This window comes from Rutilus rutilus, assembly GCF_951802725.1.
Source record: "Rutilus rutilus genome assembly, chromosome: 22".
Classification (NCBI taxonomy): Eukaryota; Metazoa; Chordata; class Actinopteri; order Cypriniformes; family Leuciscidae; genus Rutilus; species Rutilus rutilus.
Window position 1 is genome coordinate 17027973 of NC_140227.1, and position 27547 is coordinate 17055519.

General features: G+C 37.7%; 1 protein-coding gene across 10 annotated transcripts; it reads left to right on the forward strand.

Moving 5' to 3' along the window:
- Positions 1 to 27547, forward strand: tmcc1b (transmembrane and coiled-coil domain family 1b). 10 transcript variants are annotated; one of them, XM_084395369.1, is made up of 9 exons: positions 1 to 132; positions 1948 to 2116; positions 6803 to 6846; positions 8801 to 9063; positions 17831 to 18262; positions 18366 to 18443; positions 21061 to 21554; positions 21766 to 21901; positions 26361 to 27547. In XM_084395369.1, exons 4-9 carry the CDS (start codon positions 8839 to 8841, stop codon positions 26673 to 26675), a joined length of 1680 nt encoding a protein of 559 aa, XP_084251495.1. In that variant the 5' UTR covers positions 1 to 132; positions 1948 to 2116; positions 6803 to 6846; positions 8801 to 8838; the 3' UTR covers positions 26676 to 27547. The 10 variants fall into 10 exon arrangements, with proteins under 10 accessions (XP_084251495.1, XP_084251491.1, XP_084251496.1 ...); XM_084395365.1 differs by lacking the exon at positions 18366 to 18443 and having other exon boundaries at positions 8305 to 9063; XM_084395370.1 differs by lacking the exon at positions 18366 to 18443.

A 27547-nucleotide genomic window follows, 5' to 3' on the forward strand; every position in this document is an offset into this window, starting at 1 on the left:
CGTCATATCGTGCCACGCGCAGTGTGACCGCTGCTTCCCTCGCGCGTTGTGAGCGCGCTGCTGACGTCACAGTGGGAGTGTTCCCTCAGCAGAAATTAACGGACATCAGCACAATTCTCTCTCAGCGCTCATGTAAGTTGTAACCGCAAAACGTTTATGTTTTTGCCTTCCATATATGTCCAGAGTTAACTCGAAGCCGCCGCCGATATGTTGTAGTTCGGTTTGTGGGGCTGGTCACAGTCGGTCAGTTTGTTGGCTGAGCTGTTAGCGAGCTAGTCGGTTTTAGCCTGTGTTGCTGATGACGTTAGCAGCCTAGCCGCGCGATGCTCGCTCAGCGCAGAGCACGCCGCGAGATCAGGTGCAGCAGGTCAGACATCACCGAAACCTACATTTACGCCAATACATCTCACTGCTTTATTAAGTAACAGAAATACTAATAGAATATATAGTAAACTGTAGAGTATTGCATTGTAGCATAACGTTCATACAAAAATAACTCTTAATGGGGGATTTGGAAATTGATCACTTTCAGTTTATAATTAAAAATACAGAAGACTGAAAATAAAAAATATGCATCTTGGAGATAAATCATAAAGAAAAACAAAGAAGTTAACAAACGCAAAACTTTTATTGTTGTATTTGTTTTCGGTAGATGAAAGTATCGTTCACGTGGATCAATACATGATTTGAAAATGTTGCCCAAAAAAATCTTAATGTTACAGTCAAAAACTAAAGTCAGAATATCTTCATCACCATCGTACAGAAAGTACAAGCATTACGAAAGAGTTGACATGATGTAAATCTTAAAAGGGACATTTGAAAGGAATCCTCCCTTAATATTATATAATTCATAATTTATATTTAACTAATATGTCCAAACTAAAAATGTACTGCCAATTGCTATTCATTGTGGTGGCAGTGGGTCTTTCCGGTAAGGAGTGCTTGTTGGTAAAATGTACTGTAGATCATTTTTAAGTGATAATTTGTAAATAGTATAACCACAAACAGACGAATCCACCCACTCGCATGTACATATCTGATATGTATGTATGCTGCTGATATAAGGCGTGGTGCCACCCAAACAAGCTCATTCGCGTGATCCGATGCTGATGATGCTGTCGGTCTGTGTCACTTTGACAGGCGTTTACATACAGTCTATTATAATGTAACTTGCAGCCGGGTTTAAGGGTAGGTCGTTCTTCCTTCCGCTCGAGTGGTTTGAGCGCAATGTTTCCGATTTTTTGTATCAGTCCCTGCTGGTGGTGATCGTGTGCAGCGGTGCGTTATATCGACCATCTAATAGTATTAGCCTGGGTTGGGCGTAAACTGTCCATTTACCAGCTAGCCGGACAGCTAACTCTGCTAGCAACAGCATCAACGGACAGTTCAGGAAAGGGATCGGATTAATTCAGTCCTCAGCCACATCCGTTTGTCTCACTAAGTGAAATGGGTTTGTATTCATGTTTTAACCCTCTGTGTTACATGTCATGCTGAAATCTGATAGTGACAGCTCGAGTTTATAATGGCACGACGAGAGCGTTAACGTTAGCTTCATTCACGTAACGTTAGCCAGTCTTATGTGTCTGTTGGAGTTTTTGACAGTCTTTTTGATCACTCCTTGGTTTTGTGTTATGAGCATGTAGGCCTGTTTGACCATCGGATAGACCGCATGCAGCCTAAACCAACCCATCCGGTTGGTTGTAAAACCGTAGTCAACAATCATCTTTGATGTCTTGTTTTCTAAATGCTTTCTGCTTGAAATTCTCACACGTGGTTGTTTGACAGTAAAATGGTTCTCTAGTTATGTATAAATGTATGTACTAGTAAAATTTGATCGGCTTGTTGTCATTTTCAACACGCTAGTGTTAATATGCATGATATTAATGTACTGTTCCTGGACAAGTCAGCGTTACTTCACTAAAATATATGCATTTTCACTCTTTTCAGCATGTGATAATCCTACATTTATGAGGGGCAAGTTGACTGAAGTCTCAAGAGGACAGTGACACTGAGGGACTGTCATTGTCTATGAGACAGTTCTGGATTTCGTCTTAGATTTATCCTCAGTATCAGATTTCGGTGTTGAGAAGACTGAGCAGGATGACTGGAACTGAAGGTATGTAGAGTTGTTTATGTCATTCATCACATACGGTTTTATTCAGGAACATCTCGCAACAAATATTTAGCAAATGAAGTTATATGCCATCAGATAGATGCATTGAGATTTATAATGCCACTGTTGTTGGGTGTGTGCTGAGTGTCCTGAATGTCTTGACTGTAGTGGAGTGTATTATTGCTCAAAGGCACACATGCATACAGACAGAGTGACGTGACCTTGGGAAGCTATGAGAATGGCACTGGATAATGGGTACAGAATAAGCTGACCCAATTCAGCCACAGAAAATACGGTGCTTTTGAATTGCGATTTGTTGAATTGCATGCAATATCTAAAATAATTTTTTGCTAAATGAGGGCACGGGGCGAAATAAAGACGTTTATTCAGCAGGACAAGTAGTTCAGATTTTCAGTAGCCTATAGCCAGTTTAGCTATTTTTAGCAACAGGCTTTATATGTCAGAAATTTAGAAATATTTTAAAAGTATATCTACGCAGTATCACACAAATAAAGGTGCTGTTCTGCTGAATATCTCACGAGCTGTATTAGTTCACGAAAAATGAGTGGTATGAGTGGGATAAATTTATCCCATTTAATGCACTGCTGCTACAGCCATACACCTGGCCTGCAGACGGATGTCTAGTCATTGTGTTGCATCTTGCGCTGTATTTCTTGAGTAACCTGTTATGTTTAGTGTGTTTAAGATGCTGTGTCATCTCAAAAATAGTTAGTTCTTTTTTTTTCTTCAAAAATGCATCTTGATACCACTGTATTTTGTTGGTACAAGTAGCAAAAAGTATCATAGTGAAATTCTGACATTTGGATTAGGTTATTGCTGATTTACATAATATATATTTTTAAGAAGTAAATGGAACTGGAATTCAAAGTAACTTTCCATCTCTAGTCATTAACGTACACATTGTTTGTATTGCAGCATCTTACAGTATTGTATTATTTGTATTGCAGTATCTTTATTCATGGAATAGATGCAGTGCTTTTTCCTTTTGGTACAATAAACAGTCTGAAGTCGTTTTTTTAAATGGGGATTAGGGCTGTAATCTCCCAGTCGATTATTTGGTCGATACGTTCTGGCTCGACCAAAATTCTGATTGGTCGATTTTTTTTTTTGCCGCGTTCATTTCATCAGTTTTGCCGCGTTCATTTCATCAGGTGGAAAGCACTAATTGCTAATGGGGGTGTTTTCAGAGCACCCCTGTTTCACAGGTAACAGTCTGTCTTCAGAACACCCCCCTTGTTTTCACTTCTTTTGGATTAGCCCAACCCGCTGGAGAAGAGAGACAGATTGAAGAAAGTAGTAGGCTACTAGAAGGTTTGCTGAATATTATTTATTTAATTGTGAGAGCGTTTAATTCATAGTCAGTCAGTCCTCTTCTACCATGTCAACAAAGACATCGGCAGTGTGGCAGCATTTTTTTTAAGTTAATAGTCTATTCGTGTCTCAGCCGCGAAGCTGAGCTCCACAGAGCGGCTGAAATGATAGTGTCTGTCAGTTATTATAATACATAATATGACAAAAACAATTGTCTAAATTATGTTGCATATTCCTCAAAAGTGGTTGATTACAGCCCTACTGGGGATGTATACAATTGGGGATGTATTTTAAGAAACCTATAAATGCATTTTAAAAAGTTATTAAATCCAGTTGCTTGTGCAGTCAAATTGAATTTACAAAATACGCTTTTTAATCAAATCCAATGATTTATGAATCAAACTGATTCTTAAGTTTTCCTCTGGGAGAGCATGGCACTGTCAACAGCAAGGTCAGGGATTGGTTTCCAGGTAAAGACGCTTTGAATAAAAGCATCTGCTAAATGCATGAGTGTAAATTATTATTCTTTGTCAACATAATGAAAAAAAAATCTGGAACTTTACTGGAATACTTGTCAACTCTAGAAAGTTTAAGAGCTTTCACTTATTGTACTATGCAACTGTTGGCTTGTTGTGCCCTTTTGTGTCACGATGGAGGAGAGTTAAATATCAACTCAAAAATACTAGAACAGACTGGTGACAAGAATGTTGCTCATACAAGTTATTGAAGGTACCATTATTTTTTTGAGCCGATAGAACTGTTGTGAGAGCACCCCAGGGTGTTCTTGGGTGTGTGCAGGGCCTGTTAAACTGCTGTTGTGTTGAATATGACTGTGTTATAGAATAGCTGTGCCAGGCATGTGCGTCACTCTGTCACTCGTCTGTTTAATTATGCATGTAGGACACAGACACATCAACACTCCTCTCCTGGTAAAGCTTCACAGACATGACTGTTCATTCACAGTACTGCGTGTCACCTTGCTTTCATGCCACTCCCACATCTGCAGGATACTGTGTTTCTTAACTAATTAAGGTCAAGTTTGTTTACTGCTAAACTAGGTGTGGATTTGTTTCCTGCTTTACTATGTGAAGGGCTTTAGTTTAGTCTGGACCAAGGTTGACATGTTTCTTGATTTCTGTTTGTGGATTGTTGATCTTGGTGTGATTGGGATTTATGTTCTCGAGATGATTTTTGGCAGTGTCGCCTGTTTGCAAAGGGTAAGAAAAGAGTCGTTTGTATTCTTCCCAGAACACTAAAGATGGTGAGGTTGTGAAGTACTGTATCCACTGGTACAGTGTGCAACAGAAGGATTTTGGATATGACATCCCATTCATTTCATACACAGTTCCTACACCTTGAAGCTGATTAGATCTTTATTTATTTATTTTTTTAAATATACATATGTATGCATAGATCAACCCTCTACGCACACCTTGGCAATAGAATCGCCATTGGCTAGTAAATGTTTTAGTTTACTCGCCATATATGTGATTCCAACAAATTAGCTTATCTTTGAAAAATGGCACAGCTTTTTAAATATCTGAACGTAGACTCTTAACATCAGTCAGTCAAGCATTATATTATGATATCATGATAATAAAGCACTATTTAATGATAGAACTTTCAACTAAAACTTGGTAACCATGTATGAATGCATATTTGTCATTTTAACTGAACTTAGAACTGATGGTGTTGCTTAAGATATTGTTAGTCATTCAGTGTTTCTGTTAAAAAAATTAAAATAATAGTAATTATTTTTTAAAGTTTATAATACTACTACTAATAACAATATACAACGCACTAAGGATTGATGAGCTGCAGGGTTCATGCGTATTAATCACGTTGTCAGCGTTCACTTGAACTGATTTGCTGAAATCAAAACAGGGATGAGCACCAGCCAATGAGATTGCCATTTGCGCATTTTTTCCGCCCACTACCGGAGAAACCGACATATCTTCTGCTTGTTCTTAAAAACTAAATAATTCCAAATGAACTCTATTATTATCTTAACAATAAAATACAACAAAGAATATCGTTTACATGTAGCACGTTGATTCTGCGTGGTATGTAACACACTCACTCACTCACTCTCTCTCTCTCGCTCTCTCTCTCTCTCTCTCTCTCTCTCTCTCTCTCTCTCTCTCTCTCTCTCTCTCTCTCTCTCTCTCTCTCGCTTTCAGCAAAGCGACGGTGAGTCGTGCGCCTTCACACTAGAGTTTACGTTACGTCAAACACAGATACGCTGCACATCAATTGAGCTGAATTTAAATAGTACAGATTTTGACAGAGCAAAGCTCTCAAGCGCTCAGCCAGTGTTCAGCGAGTGAAAATATATGCTAAACTCATACTTAGCCTCTAACACACACACTGGCGAGTAAAATCTAAGAATTTATTAGCCAATGGCTAATGATAGACATTATAGTGAAGATTTAGTTGCATATGTGAGTGAATTACTCTCATTGTAGAGGGTTGATAAGTGTGCGTGTGTGTGTGTGTGTGTGTGTGTGTGTGCATTGCATGTTTTACTTTACATTAACATGTACATGTATAACTTTAAATAAATGGTTTTATGTCTTCATCATTTTTCATTCGATTGTCATTCGCAATGCTTCATGGGATAGTAGTTATTTCCCTCATTAAAGCCGTTAAGTACACAGTCTTGTACCTTTGTTATTTATTTGATTTTATTTATTTTTTTACATTTTGTAATGAAGGTAATGACTAACTTTAACAAAGACTTTTTTTTTTTTTTATCCCTATGGGAAAAATACTATTGGAGTCAAGATTGAAAAAAATAAATAAAATGGCTTACACTCTTGAGGAATTTTTTTAGTAATCCAAATGAGAATTGAAACCATGGCTGATGAAATAGTGGCTCACTACTGTACTCTATGAAGAGTTGAAATCATTATGGAGTGCTGTGGTAATGCAGTAAGAGGGTTCACGAGTGTTGAAGTAAGCTGAATAAAGAGGATTACTGGCTGTTATTCTCTCCATCTGAGGCCCATCTTAAGCCTGAGCTCCACCGTCAGACTCAACACATCTTGATTCAACACACCTGAAGCTCTGGCTCTGTTTTATAAAGGCTTATTTTAGACTTCCTTTTTATGCAACATTCACCCTGTTGTTTCCGCAGGTAATGCACCATGACATCTAATGATGTAATCAAAAAGAATGTAATTGTAACCGGAAATGACTCAACTCAGCTGCCAAAATCATACATCGTAATATAAACATGAGCACACCCTTTTTCCATTGTGTGTATCTGTACCATTGAAGTGAATGAATATCATTTATAATCTGTGTGTCATAATGGGTTGGGTTGAGTCTTATCTCACAACCATTTTTTTTCCACAGCCAACCCTAAACTGTGAGACAGTGGCGGTCAGGCTGGACTAATGGTGAGAGACGCTGTTTATCTTTCTCTAAACCTCTGTTAATCTATATCATAATATCTATATAATCTATATAAATGGTATGTCTTTAATTTTTATTATATTGTTGTCCTGAAGAGAGTGTTTTGTCAATCTAAACTGTTTCGAGCATATCCAAAACATAAGCTGGACTAAGTTTTAGATGGGTTGCGCTTGATGGATAAATGATTGGTTCAGAGGCCGCCTGGGGTTCTCTCTGCCTCGGTCGGCTCCACTGAGAGTTTGTCACCTTGCCTAAGTTCACTTCTGTGTTTAACAATGCCAAACCCATCACTCATCATCACCTCTACTCACCTTAGCTTTGTGTTAGGGCAGCACGATTAATCGAAATAAAACCCAAATTGTGACATGGCTTAGTGCGATTATCAAATCTCAAATTTTAACTCAAAAATATATGCACTGCATGTTTAAGAGTGAACATTGTGAACACTGTGCTCTTACATGTGAGCAGCTCATTATCCTGTTATTATCCTGGTTTTTGCAGCATCCCAGAACGGCTTGGGACGCAACAGAGCTTGTCAACTAAAGAAAAGCTTCAAGTTGTTTTAAGACAAATCAAAATTAAGACAAATATTAGTACTGTAATTGTACCAGTAATGTGAAATAATATTATATTATTTCTTAAATACTCTTTATTTTACAGTGAAATATTATAATTGTAATATTTCTTGTTTTATTTTTAGACGATTTTTTTATTTATTTATTTTTTATGTATATTTTACAGTCATTGATATCACAAAATTTGTCAACAATTGCAGCCCTACAAACAAGCACAGCAAACCTGGATTTTTTTTTTTCTTCACAAACACAATCGTAATTTTTATCCGAAAAATCAGAATTGGATACCCACTCCCTCAAATCGTGCCGCCCTATATTGCATTTATGCTTCTTACCGTATCCCAGGGGTTTTGATTATGATGATGATATTAAGGAATTTCTGCAATGATTTTCACTAAGGGGTCTGAAATTGTGTAAAATGCTGTTAAAAATGTGTTGCTCTAGAAATTCTCTAATGTTGAGCCAGAGACCCTTCGAGCATTTCAGAAATTAGCACCCTCATGTTTTCTTTGTAGTTCTTTCATAACTCATTCGCTTGGCAAAACCCATGGCTATAGACTGCTAGTAGTCTGTCAATAGTGATATTGCTAATGTAGTTTTATTTGGTTGGCTCGGAAGCACCAAGGCGTGGCTTATTTAATCCATGACCTCTGCCTTCACTCTCATTAATATATTGGCGAACATGATCATGAATGGAAATGAAATCTATCTGCAGCAGACTTTAGTTGAAAAAAACATCAGCTGCATCTTTTTGTTTCTGAGCCAACCAATGCACTGCTTTTGTGATTTGAGCTCATGTAGTTGTTGCTTTTGTTCCATCGCTTACAGCTGCATGACATAATCCATTTTATTTTCCTTCTGTGGTAGACAAGCATGACTTTGCGCCAAACCACAGATGCATGTATGCTATCAGAGTCCACCTGACTGCTGCCACTCTCTGCTTCCTGGCTTTTGAGACAGCCTATCAGAGGGCTGGTGGAGGCGGGGCTTAGCTAGACCCCACCCCTTTGCTGACCCTCTGAGTGAGACTGGCACCTCCTGATGGACCAGGGTGGTAGCGAGCAGCCTGGGGCAGAGGAGCCAGACTCTGGGGGTCGAGCAGAGCGGGAGGTGAGCAGGAGGGCGTCCGAGCCTGATCACGGCCTGTCCAAAATTACTCACAATGCCTTGGAGAACATGGGTGCGCTGGGCTACGGTCTGAAGCAGTTCTTCCAACCTCAGCGCAGACGCTCGTCCGTCTCGCCACACGACTATGCCTCTTCCTCCATAGGCCCTATCCTTGAGCCCCCAGAAGCGGGGCCAGAGTTGGGGGAAGCGCCTGCCGTCCCTAACTCTGACCCCCACGCTTCCGCCCCCCCTGCAGCTCTGAGCCGCGTGCTGCAGCAGATTCGAGGCCCCCCCATGATGAAGAGAGGGACCAGTCTGCAGAGTCGCCGAAGCAAGGCAGGGGGGGGAGGGGAGCCCCCCCAGAAAGGCAGCCCCCAGATCCACAGGCGCAGTACCCAAGAGACCTTGCTGCAGGCAGGACGGCCGCGCTCCTCCTCCACCACTGATACACCCAGCAGCCCAGCTTTGGCAGACATGTTGCTGACCTCGGGGTACCACTCCACTGAAGAGTCTGATCGGGTAAGTGACACCTGAACGTCACACTTTTGCCAAAGTGATTTCTTCCATGATCACGCTGTGGTCATTGCTGGTAGCAATCATCTCCCAAGGAGATAATTCATTTCACTGACTAAAAAGTTTTGGACAAATATTTAGTGACGCTGGACACTAGGGCTGAACGATACATCAAATTTTCATCGTCATCGCGATATGAACTCGCACAATGAACACATCGCAACAGACAGCCTGACATGATGAATAAGGGAAAGCAGTTTATTACATGTGCCAAAGCGCATATAATAAACGTTTGACTTGTCACGTTTAGCCCTGAAGACATGGTTGGCGCGGTCATGACATGGTCATGCTATTTGGCCAATCACGTGAAGCCCCAGGAAGTGTCAGCTACGCTCAGATTGATTTGTGAGGTGTCAATTTAGTTGCGATACTGTGCCGTTAGCAAATACGATGGCGGAGGAAGGAGAGAAGAGTGAGGAAAATGTAGTGGCTGACGAAGACCTTGTGGTGAAAAAGAACAGCACTTCAGCTATATGGAATTATTTTGGATTTAGGAGAGATGACGCGTTACAAACACAGGTAACGTAGACTCACCATGTTCCGTACACAACGATATTCCGTACAGATGACCTTTTCCCGCCAATCGCTGAATAAATATGAGCCATTACAGTTATTTTAAATGGCCATTTTTATTTCTATTTATTTATTTGAGTATAAAAGTTATTTTCCCCACATTTGTTTTATTCAAAGAGAGATGTTTTTGTTGAGTTTACAAGAAAATATTTTAAAAGGAGCAGGGGAAATTGAACGTTAATTTCTTATAGTTATAATGCCTCATTTAGGCTATGTGTAATTTGTTCAATAAAAGCATATGAAAAATTATCTATTTGATCTCTTTATTCAGTGGGAATAGGCTATTCAATGTTTAGGTTCGCAAATAACCCATTAAAGCACTAAGACATGGGAACAGTATAGCTAACATTCACATTTGAATATTTATCGCAAGTCATATCGTCATCGCAATATTAAACAATGTTATCGCACATCGCAGCTTTTCCTCATATTGTGCAGCCCTACTGGACACTATTAAAAAAAAAAATCTATGTTATGTTTTAACATGTTTTAATTTCCTTTAAAATCACTTTGTCAGCAACCCTTTTTTAAAGCAACACTATGTAGCTTTTCAACCTTCATAATATATTTCCAAGACCCTTGTGATGGTACATCGACTTACAATAGGTTGAATGACACGTCTGCCATAGCCTGACGGGGTCTGTATCGCTTTTACTGGCACTACGTAAGTTCGGGGTTCGGGTAGTAACCCGAGCACAAAAAGAACTACAAAATTCGACTGCTTTACGGCATACGTCACTTGGACGTGAGAGGCCAACCAGCGTTTGTTTTCCGGCTTTCGTGCGTATGTTTTTGTCATGGCCAAAGCAGCACCGGACAAAAAAAAAGTCAGAAGTAAGCCTATGTCTAAACGGCGTGTACAAGTTTGGTAGGAGCTACATTCTTGCAAGTAAATAATACATGATTAGACGGACAAAATGATATTTTAGGCTAAGTAGCCTAATGACTGCAGGCTGATAGTCATGTTTGTTTATTTATTTTTCTGGTGAAAGTGTTTTGCTTCAGGCTATAATGCAAATCGATTTTTCAACTTTGCAGATTCATCTATGGTAGCTTGATATTATAATATTGACGATATATGGCTATTACCTACCACACAAACATTGAATTGCATTAGCATTCTGTAAAACAGTAGCCAATAGGCTACTATAATGATGCTGGCTTGTAAACCTGAGCTACGCGATCTTTTGGCGTTTGAAAAAAATAAAACCCATGAAATTATATTCATATAACATGCTGAATAGGGGTGTAAATCGAACGGTTCATCACGATACGATATCGATTCTCTCAGCCAGCGATACGATATTTGCCGATACCTCAAAAAATTCTGCGACACGATTACGATTCGATTCAGGGCTATATCGATCGATTAATCGATATTTAGATATTATGTTCACACAACCAGTTACGTTTTTATTAACTCACAAATGCAACCAAAATATATAACATGAATGTTTAAACAAACTCTTTGAAAATTGCACACCCTCTCCCAATTGGGACATTTACAACAGAAGAGGTCATTTGCAAGTACTCCGTTCTTGTTCATTTTCATAAATCATGTTTTTTATTATTATTGTGCAGTCCAAGTAATATCAATCAAACTGCAGCTGGGTTGTTTTGATTAATAATAATAATAATAATAATAATAATAATAATAATAATAATAACTTAAAAAATACAGGTAAATTACAAAATTAAAGTTAATTGAAAGTATGCTTTAATATGTTAAAAGGTTTTTTTTTTTTTTTTTTACTCGGTTAATCTTTGTAACGTTAATCTCCTCAGATGACATAGACGCCTGACAAACTTTGTTGTTGTGATTAACCCTTTTCCCTCAACACTGTAACGAGCTGCTTTAGTAAGGTTCCGTGAAAATGTTTCAGCTTTTATTTTCCTTTTACGCCCCGAAGAAGATATCACGGGTTCATCAAGTTCATTGAAATGATCCATCCTCGATCACTTTTAGTCAGCTTTGACGAAACTCCATAGCCAGCGCGTCTTTTCAAAGTGACATCTGACATGAATACTGCGCGCTGAGTCGCTAAAACGGACTTTATCGTGTTGTGTTTACCAACAAGGGTGCGACTGCTCGTCTGGTGTTACCATGACAGATTTTACGACTGCAGTAGAAGACAATACTGTTTCCCAACTGTAGGGGGACCCCAAGAGCAAAAGTTACTTGGTGTTGCTTTAATTATTATTGTTATATTCAATTGCTGTATTTTACAAATGTATGCCTTTTAAATTTCAACGTTCGGTTTTCTGTGACATTTGGTTTAGATTTATGCTTGTCAACTTCTTAGAGGGTTCCTATTATGCCCTTTTTTACAAGATGTAATATCAGTCTCAGGTGTCCCCAGAATATGTCTGTGAAGTTTAAGCTCAAATTACCCCACTGATCACTTATTATACCATGCTATAAATGCCCCATTTTGGGTGGAGATTCTGTTGCCAGGCGAGGCCTGTTCTACTGTTAGGGTTGGGTATCGTTTGGTTTTTTTTTTTATACCAGTGCCAAATCGATACTTTTAAAACAGTACTGGTGCCTAAACGGTGCCTGACTTTAAAAAAAAAAGAGAGCCTCAAAACGATGGTGAATGACATCTAATAACGATGTATAATAAAAATAATTTAATATATTCAAATTGTAGAGTAGGCTAAATATATCAATATAAATAGTCTAAATACAAAACACAAATTCACAATACAGCCTAAGCCACCTAACCCAAATACAAATATAGCTGCGGGCATAATATTTGTATTCTTAAAAACATCCAAGTGAATGTGTTTTGTCATTTAAGAAACCTTTATAATGATCATGATTCATGCTAGTTGATCTATAACGTACAATGGGCGTCATGTTAGTAGGCTACGCACCGGCTACTTATCTGTCAGATTTAGGCCTACAACACGTCAATTCATCCACTTCTCCCCCGAAATAGGCTACATTAAAGTAAGTGGCTGGTGAGAAGAATAGAGTCAATTGTATAGTTTCCAACACAATGTGTTTCTAAACACGTCATCAATTTATAATTGAAAGGATTGTTCTTGCCACTTCCAAAGACATCAGTGTGCATTTTACAAACTATAAATGTTGTTTTGCTAGTACTTATGTGTATTTAAATGTCTGAAACCTAAAATAAAGCTTGTGTGGTTTAAAACACTGAATAGTTGTGATGTAATATAACAGCGCTGAGGCGTGAACGCAGATTTGAATTTAGAAGTTGATGATCACCCGATCTGGATTCACACCAGTGTGACCGATCGTACTAGCGGTCAACTAGCGATCACATGCGGTGATGATGTTTCTTACGTCCGTTTCGGAGAACCAGAGGGAAATATTTCAACCGACAGCTGAGGCATTTAAGTGGCACCGAAATCTGCGTTTTGATTCGGTCCGGTTACATACCGGTTACTTAGGTACCGGTTCCATACCGGGTTCCATTTCGGTACCCAACCCTATCTACTGTTATGTCACAATGGAGTGCATTCCTGAACGGCTCATTTTGAGACACTGTTTCTGATTTATGGGGAAAATAACAAAAAAAAAAATGTTTGATCATAATAGGGTGGTTGTGTAGTATATTTTGCTATGAATGCCTTAATTTCCCATCAAAAGTATTTTTGGAATTTCTTGTATAATTATAATAACTGTTTAATTTACAGCTATTGTGGGAGATCTTCTTAAACTTGAAAATAATCAGTTAAAAAATGATATTATAATACAAAATACTAAACTGAAAATAACTTAAAAAATTTAAAATATAAATTTGTGAAAAATGTTTAATAATAAAATAAATATTAAATAATAAATAAAAAAAATCATACATTTTTGTGTTTGGGTCAGTTAAAATGTTGGCTGTTTCCCAAAAGTATCATAACCAAGTAGATTGCAAAACCGCATTAACAGGCCATTAACAGTAAAAAAAATCCTTGCTGTTGAAAAGTATCCCAGCATGCCTTGCACATAGGCTACTAGTTATCATTGTGGAGACGTGATCAGTGTTCAATAGGAGGTGATAGTTGGTTGTTTGAAAGCAATGGAAAGTCAGATTTGAATTTAACAGCATTAAATTCTTTCAAAAAAAGATTCTGTCTGAAAGAAACCTCCAGGATGGATGGACGGGTTGACAGCATTCACAGGTCAGGAAGCTTGTGTAGCAGGTCACTATGTTCTCTAAGCCTTGCTATATTTAGCCAAGTCTTTGGATGCACTTCAGTTCATGGCGCTTCTGCAGGCAACATTGAGTATAATGTCAAAATCAATGCATTTGTGCCCTTTTTCCAACCAGGATGTAGGATCAGGGTAACTGTTTGCTTTCTTGTGTCCTCAAGGATAGACTCAAGGTTAAGTTTGCTCATGCATGATTGGTGCAGCAACTTTATTAAGAAATGCAGTTTTGCATAGTTGCAAAACCAGTTACTCTTCTTCTCAGCATTACTCCATTACTGGATGCATTATGTTGCTGCTTACTCAAAATAGCCATTAGGGTTTATTTACCATGAGAAGTGTTTACCAAGACTACTGTATCTGGAGGGTAATTAACTCTTATAGACATTTCATAATCATAGTACTATGCTTTTAAGCATGCCTTTTTTAACTTCTAAGCATTTTCACCAGATACACTACAGAGTCTGGGTGACTGCCAACGTGTTTCAACTCACCTGTTGTTGGAGAACTTAATGGCGCTATCCTGAATGTTCCTCTCTCAGGGGAGTGTCCAAACATAAGCTCTGTCATTTATTTCAGATGACTATTTGAGCCTGGCTAGCTCAGTAGATGGCATTTATGTGAATTTGCTTGGGATGGTGTGCTTGTTTTTCGTTTTCAAATTGAAAAATGTAAATGCAATTTTTAAATATCATCTGCCATCTCCTATCTGTGGTTACAGTTTAGTTTTTACAGCTTAGTTTGTTGTCAGTGAAACTTGAGGCCAACGTATTTTGTCACAGAGAGGTAAGAGGCTTTAACTCCTTTGTTAATTTAACAGAACTGTGATTCCCAGATAAAGGGGGAGAAAATCCTCTCTTGACCAGTTAGGTGCGAAAAAGGCATCATAAGTCAGCTGTAGTGTCTCTAACAGGCATCATCTGGGTCTTATCGAATGGGCTGTCGTCCACGTGATCGGATCACCTAGTTTTCCTGTGCATGCGTGGCCACATAGCTGTGAAATCTACCCATGTGTCTCATATCAGGTTGCAATAGGGAAACTTAGGCCATCCTTAAAAATATTTTGGTTTGCAGTAACAGCAAAAAAAAAGAAAAAAAGGGTCGGTAGGTCGGTCTATATTTTTTTATATATAAAAAAAATAATATAAAAAAGTATATATTTTTTCATTGAAAAAAAAAAAATCAGGGTCGGTGGGGGGTGGGATGACATTTTTCACCTATGTCTAAGGGCTGTTTACACCAGGCCACTTCATGCGTTTTCTCGGTTTTCTCAGATCGGATTGCAATCTGATTTATCAAAACGATTCCATTTACACCTGGTTACATGGGCTAAATGTGTGTTGTTTTTTTGCGGATATAAATCCGATCTTCAATTACCGCTTTATATGTAGATTTAATGGAGTGCACGTCACCGAAAGCAACAGTTATGACTACATTATTTTATTGATCAGCTAAAATTTCTGAATCAAAGCCCGCAATAAGAGAAAGCGGAAACAGCCCTGGTAAGATCATTTCGTTTCTTTACATTTAATGATGATGATTGTGTGTTAAGCGTCAGCGACTTACTTTCACTTTGATTTGCGATAACGTTAGTTTGCACGTTGATGCTCAGCTTCTCATCTGCGGCAATGCGTGTTGCAGTAGCGTCGTCATATCTGACTAAAACACGCTCTCGCATGTTTATTTTTTAATAAACCATATTCAACAACATATAAAAATGAAATAATCTTTAGAGTAAAGCCGCAGCCATCATTACCAAGCGCGAACCATTGACAGTGAATGAAACGAAGCAAACTTAGCCTGCAGGCAGTAGTGTGACATGCGTTAACGGTTAACCAATGGTGTAAACATAATCATAGATGACGCGCCACGGGTTTTTATTTAAAAGAAAGAACGTAGCTTATGTTTGTATGTAGGTCTAGGCAATTTATATTCACAATACTTCATAACTAATATTATTTTATTGCATTTGTATTAGTTGTTTGAAGAGTTAAAAAAAAATCGGTCGGTCTTAACGCAAGTTTACAACCGGCAAGTCGGTCGGACTGAAAGGGAAAATAAATAAATAATTGGGTCGGTACTAAATTGACAGGGTCGGTCGGGTTACGGCAAACAAGACTATTTTTAAGGATGGCCTTATCATTGGCAGTAAACAACCTGACCTTATTGGCATTAATAATTTTTTTTTTTTTTTTATGATAAAACAATGCTGGTGGAGCTCTTAGCCAGTTTATAATGACCGATGGATGCTTAGATCATCCGTAGCTGTTTATCTACGATCAGTGAAGGCCATATCACTGATAATCTGGTTTCGACTCGGCTGTCAATGGGTTAAGGGACAGAGTTCATTTCATTGCAAGGTTGTACTAAAGATTTCACGCTACTAAAGCTTACTTGACTTGTACTATTAATAATACAAAAAGTACTAAAAGCATGTTAAAAAAACTTAATTTTTTTAAATGTTGGTTTCCTTTTTCATTTTCCTCAATTGATGATGTGGTGCAAGTGTGCCATTCTTTATCAGTGAATGCCCTACATTATCTCAGAACTTTGAGGGCTTTGTCATAGTACAGAGGTCCAAACCGTCAACGTCATTTGACTTGAGATCAATGTAGTCACTCGCATAGTTCAAACGTGGCATGTCTTTCAAGATGGACTGCACTGTAAGTGAACCGTCAATAATGGTAATTGAATCTAATCTTTCTATTCTTTTAGGAAAATAGAGTGCAAAATGTATTATTTTTCGGAAGTTTATTTGTCAATACTCTCTCTAGGGCTGGGTCATCGTCACAGTTCAATAAATTGCAGTGCGTAACAGTAGCATACTTGGTTTGAATGAAACCTTAGTTTCATTACTTTTGTGCAACACAGGAAATGCACATAATTAGATGTAGGGATCGACCAATATGGATGTTTTTTTTTTTTTTTTATCAGCCTTAGCCGATGACCGATACGGGCTGCCGATTTTCTTGGACCGATATTTTGAGCCGATACTGCTTTTGCTCACTCAATTTACATCATAAAAATGACACAATGATGATAACAAATGTTACAAGTCGCAATTTAAAAAAGGAACATTTATTGAACTTAAAAAAAAACAATATTTGACAAATATTAAAAACATGTGAGGTAGAACAAGTAAAAAAAAAAAAGTTCAGTGCTGAAAATACTGAAAATAAATATTTAAGCATCAAATTCTGTCAATAAATCTGTCAATAAATCAATATCAAATTCTGAAAATAAATATTTAAGCATAAATAAAATAATTACACTATTGCACACAGTAGCAACAAGCAAGCAGCATAATAAAGTGCAAACTGTACTATACTTCATTTTAAAAGTAACCAACTATTTACAACCTAGTCACTTAATGCTTAGGCCTAAATTTTAGTGCACTTAACTTAATCTCTTGTAGAACAAAAGGCTTTCCTAAGAAAATGGCTTTTCCTCCATTTTAAACAAAACAAAAACGATTTAAAACCAAATAGATTCTCAGTTTATTATGAATTAGGGACTGTTCACATATCACGTCTAAAAACGTGTGGAAAGCACGGCCGCGCTGCTTTCTCCTTTCTACAAGCTTGCGCTCCCGTGGCGTCTGTCGTTGCTATGCAACCATGAACTGCGATCTCCATGATGACGAGGAAGTAAGGATTAATTTATTTCTAGCCCTTTACGACTACATATATTTATGGAGATGAGAATGTTGCCATGGAAAGGTCAGTTGTTTTTTGTCACATGACCTGCGTGCGCTTGCGGCATTCTGAAAAGTTTCGATGTTTTCATCTCACCACAGCATGGGAGCGCTCAAATTCTGACATAATTATTTTCATGTTAGGCCTGATATTAAAATACAATTTTGTCTGAATTACAAATAAAGCACTAAAATATGATTTTATGATTTTTTTTCTTTCAGATTTGTTAAAGGTTAAATCTGCACAGCACTAAATCTCACTCTTTTCATTGCAGCAGGATCGTTTGGAGGTTTTGGGCCCCGCCATGTCTCCCAATGCTCTGTCAACCAGTTCAGATGGTGGTCAGTACGGTGTGGATTCAATGGATGGCACCCCGGACCCTCAGCGCACCAAGCAGGCCATCGCTCAGCTACAGCAAAAGATCCTCAAACTCACAGAGCAGATCAAAATCGAACAAACGGCAAGAGACGACAATGTAGCCGAGTACCTGAAGCTGGCCAACAATGCAGACAAACAGCAGAGTGCTCGCATCAAGCAAGTGTTCGAGAAGAAGAACCAGAAGTCTGCACAGACCATCCAGCAGCTGCAGAGGAAGCTGGAGCATTACCACCGCAAGCTCAGAGAGGTTGAGCACAATGGAATACCACGCCAGCCCAAAGATGTCCTGCGAGACATGCAACAGGGTCTGAAGGACGTGGGTGCCAAGGTAAAGGCCGCCCCATTTCTTTACAGTTTGGTACATTGAAGGATGTGTTTAGAAGTTTTTGGAGTAGATGTGTGCTGATCTGAAATGTTTTCATTTATTTTAGGGGATCAAACAGGACTTTTTAAGTTTTTCGTATGACACAGGCAGTGTAGACCAGTCTTGTACTCTGTCAGCAAGCCAGGTTTGGATCTTTTTGGTGATTGAAAGAGCTTAATGAAACATTGGTTTAACATAACCATTTTAAATTGTGGAATCAAAAGAATGATCATGTTTAGTCACTAGCTCTCTTCTCAAACCTAGTGAGCTGTCTTGCTGCCTACACCCTACATATGCAGTTGCCTTCTAAAGGCTGGAACACTGTTGCCAAGATTGTATCCCCGATTTGCAGTCTGGACAAGTTGACGCTAGTTGCTGAAAGTCAGAGCTAGTCTGCGAATTTTGGGCAGTCAGAGTTGACAGATTTCGCAGAAAATTGTGTAGTGCATGATGGACAGATCATTTTTTTTAGCTTCAGACTATGATTCTGTCCAGTCTGAAGAAATCAAATGTGAGTGATATTTTGGGCAGATTTTAGAACACATATTAGCTATGTCTGAAACCGCTCCCTATCCACTATGTAGTGCACTATATGGGGTGTCGGCCATTTTGTAGCGGTGTCCGATTCTGAGTAAAAGACATCATTCCCTACATTCGTTCTCTACTTTTACCCACAATCCTCTCTGAATTCGAGTGTACATTCGATGTACAGTTCCTGAAGCACTATTTCCCACAATCCAATGCGGAGAGGACTGCAAGTTTAAACCAGAGATTACTTTACAGCTTTCTTGTTTCTGCTTAAACATTTATTTCATGCTAGTTTTAGGGTTTTGTTTTTTTATAACTTTTTCAATTATCATTACTCGAATAAAACATATTAAAATGTAGAGACAATATTATATAGATGAATTTTAAATTTAAATGAAATGATATTAATAAGGTAAATTATATTATTTTATTATTCAAATATATTATTTAGGCATTAGCTCAATTTAATGTGTTTTACTAATAGCCAGGTGTTTTAATAATTTGTGGCATTGTTGTTAACTCGTTAAACTGAACGGAAGAGAATATAATTTGGTGGATGATTTAAAAATATTCGTTAATCATCTGTAGCTCAACGACCACGTCATCTGTGACCGTGAGAGTTTCTAACAATTGAAACTATGAAACTACAAAGCTGGCACGGAGGAATATATAATTACAAAAAGTCATTATGATTGTTATTGTTGTTAATATTATTTTATAAAGTAAGTAACATAAAGGAGTTAGGAGTTAAAAGGAGTTTTGTCACTACGTGTGACGAAGCCGTTTCTGTGACAGCTCCAGCTCTCCGACGCACAGTATACACGTCAGCGTCCGAATTCACTCACTTAATTTCGTTCACTCCTTGCAGATATAGTGCACTCAAATGACATACACGATATAGGGATTAGTGAATGAGTGAATGAGTGAACGAGTGAGCGGTTTCGGACACAGCTATTGTTTTCTTTTGCCATATGCCAATGACTTGCGTCTCCCACCAACAAGGCGCATGTTTCTGTGTGAGTTTGTGTTGTTTGTGATCCTCGGTCGTTTATTGTATGATGCCCAGTTTTTCTCTGTAAAGATTTACAAAGTTGGCAAGTGTATGTCTAGTGTTTTAGATTTGAAAAGTTGTGTAGTGTATTCCAGTTTAGAACCTCATAAGTGACTGATTTTGAAACGCTTTACATAGATCGCAACTAGGTTGTTAGAACCCTGAAATGAACAATGTAAAAACTATTCAACTATTTCTGCCACAATTCCATGGTTACAGTTAGCATTACTACATTATATCTATGGTGAATTTTGGTGATTTGTGGACTGGAAAGCCTTCTATAACTTCTTCATTCATGGCACAATGCTTCTCCTGGTTTCCACGTCAGCGCTGTTTGATCTGATATGGTTTAACAGAAAATTCTGCGCTGAATTTGAATGCTTAGTTCTCACGATATCTCGCAGTGATGTTAATTCTGCAGTAAATTCAATCGCTTTGTTACTGGATCTTCCAGCGCTGTGCAGTAATGGTGTCGCGTGATCAAAGATCGGCCGTGAGTGCCTGTTCTGAGCTACACTGCGTTGTCTGTTATTGGTCCGAGCTGATAAACGGCCCGCGCTACACAGCTCAAAAGACGCGCTAATACTGCACGTATTGTTCTGCTTTCATTCCGCTTGCAGTTTGATCAGTTTCTCATTTGCAACAGAAATGGCAGCTCTTATCAGTTGGGCAACGTGCTGGTGGTTCCAGTACGACCTCTAACAAAATGTAGTCGCACCCTAGGTAAAAAGGTTGTATGGCAATGACTTGCGATAACTGAATGATTTTAATACTTAAAAAATACTTTGAAAAGTAACTGCAGATAGCTGAGAATTCTGGCATTGCATTCTATGAGAAGGATTTAATGTTACCTTTTGTAATGTTTCTGCCTACCTTTCGGAACGGCCTACGTTTTGGAAGCGTGCCTATGGAGCTTTAAAATGCTTTCTGGGTAGGCGGCTCACTAGCTTTTGGAATAGAGCTTTGTTACCACTGTTTCCCTATTAGTTATTCTTTACTTTACAGGCACATTGGACCAGTTTACAATCCTAAAATAAAAACAAATCTCAGACTTTTAGCCTTTTTTGCCACTTCAAGTGACCGTGACTTTCATGTCACTCATTTAAAGACAAAACCTATCCAGATAGGAAGTCCAGTTGACACTGATGAATGTATTTGACTAAATTATGCTTTTTTCGCTCAGGTAACCGGTGGCCTCTCCAGTATCTCTCAAGCCACTCACTCCGCCGCAGGAGCAGTCGTGTCCAAACCTCGTGAGTTTGCCTCTCTTATCCGCAACAAATTTGGAAGTGCAGACAACATCTCTGCCCTAAAAGATTCTCTGGATGAACAACAAGGGGATGAGCCTGTAACAAGTACAGGGATGGCAGGCACTAGGACCCCAGGACCTGGGCAGCTGCAGTCCAGCCCAAAATATGGAAGTGAGGAAGACTGCTCCAGCGCTACTTCGGGGTCCGCAGGAGCAAATAGCACCACAGGGGCTCCCGGAGGGCCTCCGAGCTCAAAGGGTAATACACTGGAGCATGGCCAGAGCTCTGGCTTTGATGCTCTGCTGCATGAGATCCAGGAACTGAAGGACAACCAGAATCGACTAGAAGAATCATTTGAAGACCTAAAGACTCACTATCACAGAGACTACACAGATATCATGCAGGCTCTGCAAGAGGAGAGATTCAGGTACACGTTACTATAGAAACTGACTCTACTGGCACTAATAAGTGGTCTATGTAGGTTTCAAAGGTTTGTATGGATTTGGAAGGTTTCACCGTCAAAACAGTATGCTTGTTTAGAAAGTGTTGGAAAGGATGATTATGGTATTGTCTGGCCTTTTAAGCCCCTTTCTTGAATTTATATGTTGTTTTATCTTGTTTTGTTTGTACATGTGTAGGTGTGAGCGTTTAGAGGAGCAGTTGAATGATTTAACAGAACTGCATCAAAATGAGATTCTCAACTTGAAGCAAGAGCTGGCCAGCATGGAGGAGAAAATCGCTTACCAGTCTTATGAAAGAGCCAGAGACATACAGGTACTCATGTCCAACATCATATATACTTATATTATTTGCTTTTATTTGTAGGTTTTCAGTTTTCATTTTAATTTAATTTGTTATGGAAAAATAACGCGAATAAAATGATCTAACGCACCCCCACCGCCCCAGACCTATGTAGGTCATCTTACATTTCATACAGTTGATTGGTGGCGAACATGATGCAGGGCAACAGCTCACTGCGTGATATAGCCTATAGAATGCAGTAAGAAGGCCAATGAAATTCTAGATATCAGGGCAAAAATGCCTCTGTATGATATCATATTTATATTAAATGATATAGTTAATCAAGATCACATTGATTTTATACAGCAGTTCAATGAATAAGAAGTTAATATTGTTCTATTTTAGACATTCTATTATTGTCTCAATTGTCTCAATCTAAATACCAATTCAGATCACTGATCACATCATGGCCATTGAAGCCCAAACATTTATGTGTCATAAATTATGTTGAATCAAATAAAATATTTCTTTCTAAAGCAATTTTTTATCATGTCTACATTTCTCATTTAACACAATAATGTATTTAAATGATCTTTTGGGGGTAATTTCTCAGCCAAATTTGATGCAAATAATTTGCAAATCAATTAATAAATCAATTAATTAATTGGCACATCATTTAATTATTTACATTTAAAAAAATTATTCACTTGACAGCCCTAATTATTTATAATAATATAGTATTAGGGTTCTCAATATAATTATTTGGGTAATCGCACATCGAATTTGCATGAGAAATTCTTATTTATTGAACTGCTGTTAAAAATCAATATCACATTTGTACTCGTGTGATATTGTTTAACTATATCATATGATATAAATATGAGACGACAAAAATCATACAGAGGGATTTTTTCCCTGATATCTTGAATTTTTGGGGCCTTCTTACTGGATTCTATAGGCTACATCACGCAGCGAGCTGTTGCCCTGCATCATGTTCGTCACCAATCAACTGTATGAAATCTAAGATGACCTACATGGGTCTAGGGTGAGGTGGGTGTTAAATGGGTTAAATCATCTTAACGCATTATTTTCTCATAAGTAATTAATCAAATTAACTTGTTAAATCAAGTATATATATATATATATATATATATATATATATATATATATATATATATATATAGTACAGATCAAAAGTTTCGAAAATTACGATTTTTTTTATATTTTTGAAAGAAGTCTCTAATGTTTATCAAGGCTGCGTTTATTTGATCAAAAATACAGAAAAAAACTGTAATATTGTGAAATATTATTATAACTTAAAATAATAGTTTTCTATTTGAAAATACTTAAAAAAATTATTTATTCCTGTGATGCAAAGCTGAATTTTCAGCATCATTACTCCAGTCTTCAGTGTCACATGTGACATCCAGTCTATCACATGATCCTTTAGAAATCATTCTAATATTCTGATTTATTATGAGTGTTGGAAACAGTTCTGCTGCCTAATATATTTGATGAATAAAAGGTTAAAAAGAACTGCATTTATTCAAAATAAAAAAAATATTTTCTAAAAATATAAATATATATTTTCTATAAATCTTCTTTACTATCACTTTTTATCAATTTAACACATCCTTGCTGAATAAAAGTATTGATTTATTTCAAAAAAGAAAGAAATTGTTACATATAGTATTGTATAATGTTACAAAATTGTTAGAAATTGTTACAAAAGATTTCTATTTTTAAAAAATGTGCTTTTTTTTCATCAAAGTATCCTAAAAAAGTATCACAGGTTATGAAAAAATATTAAGCAGCAGACCTGTTTCCAACTTTGATAATTAATCATATTAGAATGATTTCTAAAGGATCATGTGATAGACTGGAGTAATGATCCTGAAAATTCAGCTTTGCATCACAGAAATAAATGATAATTTAAAGTATAATAAATTGAAAACCAATTATTTTTAATTGTAATAATATATCACAATATTACTTTTTTTCTTCTTCTTTTTTTCTGTATTTTTTATCAAATAAATGCAGGCTTGATGAGCAGAAGAAACTTCTTTCAAAAACATTAAAAATAGTAATGTTTCCAAACTTTTGACCTGTACTGTATATGAATTCTCATTTAACTTTAATTTATCAGTTTTAGGCTTTTTTTGTAATGCTAGTACTACAACTTGAACTTAGCCAAGACATAATTTCTCATTTTAATTAATTACTTTATTTCAGTTAATAAACTAAATAGCTTTAGTTTTAGTTAATATCAACAGCTTCCAACATGCACATGAAACATTGGATGGTAAACATTTAGAGATATTTAAGTGAAATAGATCAGATGTTGTAAATATTGCTAGGAGATTTATTTGATAGTATTTTGAGAATGCATTTGCAATGTGAGCAAACCGGTCTCAAATCTAAGTTATTTTAACGGTTGAAATGTCCTGAATAAACATTACCTTATTATAAAAATACTAGGGCTGTCACGATTCCTCAATTAAATTTGAGTACTTGTTTTAAAATTAAAATAAAAACTTGTGTTGAGTAACACATTAAGCGCATTATTAGACCGTTTTTTAAGCCTGCACAATGTATTAAAACCATTTAAAAAAACATACTACAGGCATATATATTAATAAAGGTATATATGCCCCGTGGGTTTAAAGTCCCTCTGTGGTGAAAATCAAGTTTTTAATGTTGTTTTAATGTCTATGTGCTGTTTTTAATATGCTTTAGGACAAACCATGTGCAAATTCATAAGTCAACACCATTGCTGAATATTGTCTCTGTAAAACTGCAGTGAACCAAAGGCCGTCTCAAAAACGCGGTTTGAAATCGCTGGTCTAATCGACCTTGTAACCAACCACAAGTGAATCTCTGAGCTAGTGTGCATGAGTGGAGGTGGGGCTAATTTGCATATTCATAGCACCACATATACTAAATGAGGCAAGGGTGTAGAGTTACATTCAAGCTATTTTAAGGCATGAGGAATTTTTTTTTAAGGAAAAAAAAAAAACATTTAAAGGGTTAGTTCACCCAAAAATTTAAATTATGTCATTAATGACTCACGCAAGTCTTCCTCTGTGTCGAAATCCTTAGACATGTTCGCGAAGATTGTTTTTTTTAACAGCGTGCGTCTCCCTCAGACTGTAAACGAAGCTCGGGCGCACCAGATAACACGTCAGCAGCGTCTTATGTCAGCAGCGTCACTGCGGAGTCGTGAACGCGGATTGACAACAGACCCGGAAGAGAATACAATGCTGAATAAAGTCGTAGTTTTTGTTATTTTTGGACCAAAATGTATTTTCGATGCTTCAAAAACTTCTGACCGATGTCTGTGGTGATCCTTGTTGGAGCAGCGCTGTCATATTTAGCTATAACATGTTATAATATAGGCTATAACACTCTCACACGTTCTTTTTGTTTTTTTGGGAGTGGAAAAATTTACACTTGTCCAGTTTCGTTTGGAATGTGTCTCAAAGCACCTCCTGAAGTGGTTTGAACGGTCGGATTTAAATACATCTCGAAAGCATTTCAGAAGTTATATACACCTGGTCTTTTCACATTCGAATAGCTTTCCGATCATAGAAAACACAGGTGTAAAAAGGCCCTTAGATCTGGCATATGAACTTTTAAGTGAAACAAGAGAATGCTAATGCTGAGATTTGATGGGAAAGAACATTAGCTGTTATCGTTAAGTTATTTTGCATTGATCTGATGGACAACGTTTAGTCTTCTAATTCAGTTTTCATAATGAAAGCCATATGCGACTCACTCTCAGTCCTCTTTGAGGGCTTATGTTTAATATTATGCAGCTAAAATGTACATGTTCTTCTCTGTTACCCATCACTATCAGTCGAGTCTTGCATTAACTGGAATTGGAGGTTGTTTATCAGCTGCACTAGCATCATGTTATCTTTCTCTTATCTCCAGCATTCATGTATGATTTTCATAGTGAGTGGCAGTTACACAGAAACGTATTGGCCATGACACAGCTGTCAACCTCAGCTTATTCACCATGGTAAAGTAAATCAATTATGAATGTATATATCCACACAAAACAAATGACTGGCAATACAATACATCTAAAAGAAACACAAGTTTTTTAGGGTTAATCAATGTAAATAATTATTTCATTGTAAAATATATTTTAGGATATGAATCATAACCGGCCATTTTACAGAAATGGTTTTAAAGACGTTTTAGTATTTAAAAACATATGGGTAATTCTCATCTCATGTTGATGGTTTTGATTAGAATACATCAAATCTAGTATTGCAATATAGATTGCAATCTAGTATATATAAGCATATGGCTTAGGCGCAAAAGTAAAAATATTTCAAGCACATGAGATCCAAAAACTCTGCATACTCATATGATCGGAACTCCACGCTGCATCCATACTTCTCTCATTTTGGAAATGGTGTGTTTGTCAGAGATGGTGAAAAGGCGGCTTTGCTCATAACATCTTTCTCGCTCACTGTTCCTGTAGGAGGCGCTGGAGGCCTGTCAGACGCGCATCTCTAAGATGGAGCTTCAACAGCAGCAACAACAAGTGGTTCAGTTGGAAGGTTTGGAAAACGCCACAGCACGCACTTTACTCGGCAAACTCATCAACGTGCTGCTGGCCGTCATGGCGGTACTCCTAGTGTTCGTCTCGACGGTCGCAAATTGTGTAGTACCACTGATGAAAACACGTAGCCGTACACTTTCCACATTGCTCCTTGTCATAATCTTGGCTTTCTTGTGGCGGAATTGGGAAGCCATGTCGCAGTACCTGGACCGATTTCTGCTGCACCCCAGATGACCTGCAGGGGCGCTGCTGTTTTTGTCATTTCATGAAGGGACTGGAGGGTGGGAATTCAAAGATTTTGATTCAAAGATGGAGACTAACACTGCCTCAGTTGCACTTAGTACGGAGGGATGAAGGGATGCAGCACAAGAGTGGTGGACGGACCTCTTTATCTCGGTTGTTTTTTTTTTGTTGTTTTTTTTACGAAAGAGTGAATTTGTTTACATTTTGATGATCTCTTTCTGTCTACATGAAGCTGTATTGCTGAGTTTCCTATTATTTGTTGTTGGAAATGATGCAAGTCGTGTTGTCCATTGTTCTCGTAATTGTTAGGTTATACATTTATGCAATTTCCTGAGTGTTGAGTTGCATTGACTTGACTGGAGTGGTTTTAACATGCACTGGATGGAGATCTCTCTCCTCCTTTTTAATACCATAGTAACTGATCGTTTCCCTCCTAACTTATTCATTTCTTTTAGTCTCTTCTACTGTCGTCTCGCTCTTTCTCATACTTGCATCTCTAACTCGGTTCATTTCCTGTGCTCATTGCTTCACTCACTCTTCACTCAAAACCGTTTGCTGCTGTTTGGACTTCACTGCAGTTGTTGCTGATTGAAGGAAAAGATGGATTCTGGTGGAGAGGAGGCATCTGGAGTTTGACCGAATGGGGTGAGCCAAGACGGCCCCTCTTCATCTCCGGCCCAATGCCCTCCTAGAGGCACAGTCCCCTGGTATATGAACAGAATGAACATACTTGAAGAGCTAGAAATGCTCAAAGACTCTCAGTGCTTCCGTACTGTTTCTTATAGTGACGATGAAATAGTCCTTTTTAGTTTTTTTTTATTTTTTAAAATGAAATTAATAAACACGCTGTTTTAAAATTGCAA

Coding starts and splice junctions, on each gene's coding strand:
- tmcc1b (XM_084395362.1), top strand. CDS start 8,479: ATGGACCAGGGTGGTAGCGAGCAGCCTGGGGCAGAGGAGCCAGACTCT. Junction 9,064..17,830: donor CCACTGAAGAGTCTGATCGG/GTAAGTGACACC, acceptor TTTTCATTGCAG/CAGGATCGTTTGGAGGTTTT. Junction 21,555..21,765: donor CTGCAAGAGGAGAGATTCAG/GTACACGTTACT, acceptor GTACATGTGTAG/GTGTGAGCGTTTAGAGGAGC.